Raw genomic sequence first — 7,484 nt, forward strand, 5'->3', positions numbered from 1 at the left:
ACCTTGCAGTGAGCTATGATGACGCCACTGCACTCCGGCATGAACAGAGCAAGATGCTCTCTCAAAAAAAGAAAAGGGTAGACATCGAAACACTGTATATAATACAATAGCAAAATAATGAACCAGTCCAAATGTCCATCAGTTAAGGATTGGTTAAATAAATTGTGAGTACATCAGTAAAATATCATGAAACTATTTTTAAAAATAACGCAATACGCTGATATGGAAAGATCTCCAAGGCATATTGTTAAGTGAAAAAAGCAAGATGCAGGGCAGTGTTAGAGAATGCAACAATTTGTGAGAAAAGTTGTATGTCTACACATACATGTGTAGACATGTGTGTAGACAGACAGGATTATCTCTGCAAACAGAGCTTGCCTCTGAAGAAGGCAATTGGTGAGAGGAGGAGGATGGATACCTTTTTGTCCTTTTGAATTTTTGTTACCATGTCCTTACATTACCTATTCAAAAATATTTTTAAATCTTTGATGTTAGAAAGATGTATAGAATTATCAATAGTTGCTTCTGGGTGGTGAGATTTGAGACTTACTTTCTGCCTCTTTACTTTTGTTCTACTGTACATTCCAATTTTTTAAAAAAACAAAGTAATTAAAAGATTAATTAAGTAATAAGTTACTTAAAAATAAACCAGTGTTTTTATTTACTGAATGCCTGGTGGATGTGCTTGAGGGCAAGGTCCCACTACCCCTCTCTCCATCCTAGCACCTCCTCGGGTGTCACACAGCAGCCAGGTGAGCATGCTCAGAGAGTGGGCGCACCCGAGGCATCACATCTACTCTGGGTCTGGAACAGAGCTAGGCTCTCCTTGGTGCCAGGAGAGAGCCAAGGGACCGCCGCACAGGAGGGAAGGAAGCCCCTGGAGGCCCGTAGGGCAGCCACTAGCAATGCCTTGGCAGGAAAAGTACCCTCCAGGTGGAATATAGCCCTGGGGACACTTGTCTTAGCAAGTGCAAATGATGACAAAGCAGGCCTTCCTGCAAGCAGACACACTCCCTCCCCAGGGCACAAACAGCCTGGCAGAGGAGCACAGAATTAAGCATCCACTTGGCCAGATGCCCTTGTGTAGTTAACTATCTGCAAGACTAGGCAGCAGCCTTGAAGCCTGTAGCAAAGATCAGAATTTTATGGTTCCTTGAAGGAACATGGGAAAAAAAGAGAGAAAGGGAAACCCTTCCTCCCCACCAAACAAAAAAAGCTTGTCCAGAGACATTTTGCTGAACTAAAAAAAAAAAAAAAAAGAATCCCCTGGGAGGGGCTGTATCCACTTGCTCAGAGTCCTAGGAGGGCCACCTGGCTGGGGTGAGGGTGCTGAGGTTGGCAGAGTACCCCACTCCCACCCCATCCTCAGCCCAGGGCTCATGGCTCGCCAGCTCCCCCCACTTGGCCACTACTAAGGAATCCTGACCCATTAAGGAAACACAAAAACCAAGAGGGGAACCCTCACCTGAGGGGGCTCAGAGTGGGGGAAGTTCCATTCCCTGGAGTAGAGGGATCTCACTCAAGTAGCAGTTAACAGAAGAAACTTTATAAAAAACAATAATGAAAGCTCAGGCACTAGCCCACACAAAAAAGGATGCATCTCAGCGGTGGCCAAATTAGTAATGTGGGATATCAAGTAGAAGATGTATCTCAGAACAAAGAGGGGAAGAAGTTAACAAATGGGAATCATGGTGGAAAAGAATGAAAAAAAAACAGAACTAATGTGAATAATGGAAGTTCCAGAAGGAGAAAAAGCTACAGATGGGGCAGGGGGTAATAAAGGAGAACTTCCATAATCTGAAAGAGACTTGAGCCAGCACGTTGCAAGAGCCCACCAAATCCTAAGCACCTTTGATATTTAAAAAAGATACACAGATATGCTGTGAAATTCCTCAGTTCCAAGTGAGAGGAGGGAAATGAAAGAATTCTAAAGGTCTCCTCTGGGGCCAAGGGGAGGCTATGGGAGGTAAAACCTCATGGTGCAGCGTGACAAATAGTAGACAAGTATATTTGTTTAGGGTTGTCAACAGAAAAGAACCCAAACTCTGTAACATAATTTAGAGAGTTTTATTCTGAGCCAAGTATGAGTGATCATGGCCTGGAGCCATGCCCATGAATCCTTGAGCAAAGGGACTTACTATGGCTGGGTGACAGTTTGGTTTCCTCTTTCACAAATACAAAGAAAAGCCAATTGAGATTAATTTGGGGAGGAAGAAGCAATGGAGAAGACCCTTTAAAATGCACCTCTAAATCAAAATTAGGATCTCAAACAACAAATTCCTAAGAAAAGAAACAACAGCTCAGAATAAACCAGGATCATCAACCAAGAATGTGAGGTCCAGAGCTCAGGAAGACTTATCAGTTCTACCCAAGGAGAAGCTCAAAGGGGGCCATGCCAGTACTTGTTGCTGAGTTTGGGCTATTTCTTTGGGAGGCCCTGGGCCCCACACTGGGTGCCATCTTGTCAACAGAAAAGAACCCAAACTCTGTAAAATAATTTAAAGAGATTTATTCTGAGCCAAGTATGAGTGACCACTACTTGGAGCCACACCCAAGAAGCCCTGAGCAAGTGGTCTTGCCATGGTTGGGTTACAGTTTGGTTTTTTTTTTTTTTTTTTTGAGACAGAATCTCACTCTTTTGCCTGGGCTGGAGTGCCGTGGCGTCAGCCTAGCTCACAGCAACCTCAAACTCCTGGGCTCAAGCGATCCTTCTGTCTCAGCCTCCCAAGTAGCTAGGACTACAGGCATGCGCCACCACGCCCGGCTAATTTTTTCTATGTATTTTTAGTTGTCCGATTAATTTCTTTCTATTTTTAGTAGAGATGGGGTCTCGCTCTTGCTCAGGCTGGTCTCGAACTCCTGAGCTCAAGCAATCCACCCACCTCGGCCTCCCAGAGTGCTAGGATTACAGGCTTGAGCCACCGAGCCCGGCCTGCAGTTTGGTTTTATACATTTTAAGGAGACAGGAATTACATGTCGAGTAATAAATCAATACATGGAAGGTGTACATTGCTTTGGCCCCAAAAGGTGGGACATCTGGAAGTAGGGGGAGGGATTACAGGTTATAGGTGGGTTTAAAGATTCTTTGATATGTAATTAGTTTAAGAAATGAAGCTTTGTCTGAAGGCTTGGAATGTTTTAAGTTAAGATAAGGAAGTCTGCTAATCAGAGACAAGTCACTGGACATAGACTCATGAGATCTACTGAGTAAATTGAGGTGTGGTTTAAGCTTTGTCTTGCATAGCCTCAGCCCTGTTAATGAGTTACAAAGGATATCCCAAGAAGGGAGGGAGCATGGCAAGGCGAGTCTGACCTCCATTCTCATGGCCACCAACTCAGCTTTAGGGTATTTCTGGGGTCCCCTTGGCCAAGAGGGAGTCCATTCAGTTGGCTGGGGGGCTCAAGCTTTTATTTTAGTTCACAGGGTTTAGTCTGGATTGCGAGGGACTGCAAGGTAACTGCCTACAGAACTGAAAAGCCTATAGGTTCCAAATTAACAGGAGAAAGCAGAAAATGAAGAGAAATTTAAAAGTTGACAAAAGAAAGAATAAAAAGAAAAGAGGAAGCAAAGTATAAAGCATAACAAATATAATGGGATTAATACAAAAAGAATAAAAATCAGATAGTTACTTTAAAAATATATGAATGGGCTAAATTTCCCTACCAAAACAGACCATCAAGTTGACTTAGAAAAAATCTAGCTACATCTAAAAGTGGCAAAGACTAAAAATAAAGGATGAGCCATATACCATACAACAGGCAAACAAAAAGGAAGGAAGAGCAACACTATAAATCCAGGTCAAGCCGAATATGACATCCAAAAGCATGAAACTAAACAAAAATGGGCATTTTATAATGAAACAAGTTCACTCCATGAGACGATATGCACCAAACATCACAGTAGCCAGATACGTGCAACAAAACCTCCGAGAAAAACAAGATCTTTATAAAAAACACAGTAATAGTAGGAGGCTTTAATATTTTTCAGAATTTTGGCAAATCAAGTTGGCAAAAAGTAAAAACATAGAGCATTTGAATAAAGTAAACATTCACATCTTATGTGACAGAACATTTGCAAAAGTCATTTGTTTATTGGCAACTGAGAAATCCTTAATAAATTCCCCCCAACATAGAGATTTTGCAGGCCACATTTTTTTTATCATAATCAGATAACATGCAAATAAATAATAAAATTACTAAAAGGGGAGGAGAACAACCCTACTTGGGAATCAAGAAGCCCGTTCCTACACTGGGTACAGTGGCTCACTCCCGAACCCCAGTGCTTTGGGAGCCAGAGGTGGGAGGATCGCTTGAGGCCAGGAGACCAGCTGGGCAACACAGTGAGACATAGTCTCTACAAGAAAAAATAAATTAAAAACTTGGCTGGGCATGGTGGCATGCACCTAGCTACTCTGGAGGCTGGGGTGGGAGGATCCCTTGAGACCAGGAGTTAAAAGTTACAGTGAGCTATGATGGTGCCACTGCACTCCAGCCTGGGCAACAAAGTGAGACCCTGTCTCTAAAAAAAGACCCCAAAACCCTTCCTAAATAACCCCTAGATCAAAGAGGAAATCAAAATTGATATTACAAATTTCTACAAAGTAATAAAAATTACTTAATTATTTTATGTGGAATCTGTATTTAGGTAATTTATAGCCTCAAATGCTTTAATTTTCAAAAAGATTGAAAATAAGTGAGCTACATGATTCAATTTAAGAAAATAAAAAATATAAACCAATAGGAAGGATTTAATACACATGAAAGATAAAATAAGTGAAACCAAAAAAATAGTGTAAAGGATAATAAATCTTTGAAAAATGAAATAAGCAGACACATGGTAAGTCTAATTAAGAAAAAGAGAAAACAAAAGTGCAGTTATTGGGAACAGAATGGACACATAGCCACCAAAATGGAAAAGACTGAAAAAATATGAGAGATTATACACAACTCGATGGCAACAAATTGCAAATCTGGAGGAAATGGATGATTTCCTAAGCAGATACTGGACCACAAAACCCTACCACAATATAATGAACACGGTCGAAACATTTTAGTTCCGTAAAATGTAGGGTTGCATTATTGCAAGATTAATGTAAACTGCGTGTGTGTGTGTGTGTGTGTGTGTGTGTGTGTGTGTGTGTGTGTGTTTTAGAGGCGGGATCTCGCTAGCCCACAGAGTGATCACCGCGCACTGCGGCCTGGAGCTCCTGGGCTCAAGCAATCCTCCCTGCTCAGCCTCCGCGGTAGCTGGAACTACGAGCAAGCGCTGCCTACTCAGTATCTTTTGATCTTCCAAGGCCTTGACATCAAGCACGTGCATCCAAGACCTGCAGGTGGCGCTGCCCCATCCGGATTTCCTGCGCAAGCAGCTGCGGTGCTTTCTTGGCCACGTTTAGGAGAGAATGAGGGAAACCTGTGCAGCATGATGCTCAGGACCAACTGCAAGGCGGGGGTGGATGTGCCGCTAGCCAGGGCCGGAGATAAGACAGATGAGCCAGGGTTTGTACAGGGGTTGGGCCCCAGGACAGACTGATGTTGCCATGGTAGTGGTCTTCCACTGCACAGCTTCAGACTGCTCCTTTTGTTGAGTCCTTGCAAAGTAAAAAGTTCTGTCATTAAACGGAGCAAGTCCCCCACTAACTGGCCCCACCCCCAATCCCCAGTAAGAGCTCCCGTCTATCCGCACGTGAGAATAGGGACTAAGCAGAGAACAGGTGCCCATTGGACAACCGGATTATATCCAATGGCAGGGCACTACATCAATTTTTCTTTCTTTTCTTTCCTTTCTCTCTCTCTCTCTTTCCTTCTTTTTTTTCTTTATGAGACAGGATCTCTCTGTTGCCCCCGCCTTGAGTGCAGTGGCCTCATCCTAGCTCACAGCAACCTCAAACTCCTGGGCTCAAGCGATCCTCCTGACTCAGTCTTCCGAGTAGCTGGGACTACAGGCGCGCACCACCACACCCAGCTAATTTTTTCTATTTTTAGTAGAGATGAGGTCTCCTTCTTGCTCAGGCTGGTCTCCAACTCCTGACTTCAAGTGATCCTCCCACCTCAGCCTCTCAGAGTGCAAGGATTATAGGCGTTAGCGACCGTGCCTGGCCTATATTAATGTTTTACTTGACTAAGATTTACTTTAAAAAAGTAAAACAGAACAAACCCAATAACCACAGGAGAAATTAGAAATGTAATTGTGCCAATTTTAAAAGGTTCCTAGCCTAGATGGTTTTAAAGCTCTCTAAAGATAATTCCAATGTTATTTAAAGCATAAAATAGAAAAGTACTCTGACTCATAGACATAACAAAACACAATGTACTAGAAAAAATAAAACTACTGACAATTTTATTTGTGAATACAGATGCAAAAATGTCAAAGAAAATATTAGCAAATTGAATCCAGCAGTGCATCAAAAGAATCACTGCTCCATGACCAAGTAGCGTATTACTCCAGGAATGCAAGAACGGTTCCCCTTTGGGAAACCCATCAATAGAACTCATTACTTAAACAAATTAAGAAGAAAAAACACATTCTTCTATTTATAGATGCTTTTGAAAGATAACAAAACACAGGCAATATTCCTAATGACAACTCTTAAAAAAAGAGAAAGATAAGCAAACAACTTAAACACAATAAAGACTTTATCAAAATCTAGCAGTCTAAAACTAGGAACACAAGGTGTCATCATTATCAAGGTTGTTCTGGCCAGGCACGGTAGCTCACGCCTGTAATCCTAGCACTCTGGGAGGCAGAGGCGGGTGGATCCTTTGAGCTCAGGAGTTCGAGACCAGCCTGAGCAAGAGCGAGACCCCGTTTCTACTAAAAATAGAAAGAAATTGGCCAAACAACTAGAAATAGAAAAAATTAGCTGAGCATGGTGGCAGGTGCCTGTAGTCCCAGCTACCTGGGAGGCTGAGGCAGGAGGATCACTTGAGCCCAGGAGTTTGAGGTTGCTGTGAGCTGGGCTGACGCCACAGCACTCTAGCCCAGGCAACAGAGTGAGACTCTGTCTTAAAAAAAAAAAAAAAAAAAAAAAAAGGTTGTTCTGAAAGGTTAAGCTAATGAAGTGAGACAGAACAATAACATAATTGGTTAAAAAAAAAAAGTATTGGAGGAGATAGCTATGTTTAGAAACCCAAGAGATGTCAATGAAATCTATTATGATAAATGAGGGAATCTGGTAAGACAGCTTGCTGGATAACATATCTTTACAAAAATCAATAGATTTTTCTCTATATTGGCAATAAAGTGACAGAAATTAAAATAGAAAAATTCCATTCTCATCAATATCAAGAACTTATAAAATAATTTAGGAATAAGCTTAACATAAAAGGAATTAGAAAGATCCATTTAAATTTTACATTCACTATTAAAATTTCAGTCTTCTTTTTTTGCAGAAATTGACAAACTGATCCTAAAATTTGTATGGAATTGCAAGAGACCCAGAAGCCAAAATCATCTTGAAAAAGAACAAAGTTTAAAGACTCTC

The 7,484-nt window shown here is 41.7% G+C and overlaps 1 protein-coding gene across 1 annotated transcript in view; it reads right to left on the reverse strand.

Moving 5' to 3' along the window:
- Positions 1 to 5,428: 5,428 nt before the first annotated feature.
- CENPV (centromere protein V) overlaps positions 5,429 to 7,484 on the reverse strand; it is a 22,510-nt gene continuing 20,454 nt past the window's right edge. The window contains exon 6 of the mRNA XM_012651401.1: positions 5,429 to 5,591. Coding sequence (XP_012506855.1) covers positions 5,465 to 5,591 — 127 coding nt within the window. The 3' untranslated portion in view covers positions 5,429 to 5,464. The remainder of the gene's footprint in view (positions 5,592 to 7,484) is intronic.

Source organism: Propithecus coquereli, unplaced genomic scaffold (genome assembly GCF_000956105.1).
Source record: "Propithecus coquereli isolate 6110/MARCELLA unplaced genomic scaffold, Pcoq_1.0 Scaffold355, whole genome shotgun sequence".
NCBI lineage: Eukaryota > Metazoa > Chordata > Mammalia > Primates > Indriidae > Propithecus > Propithecus coquereli.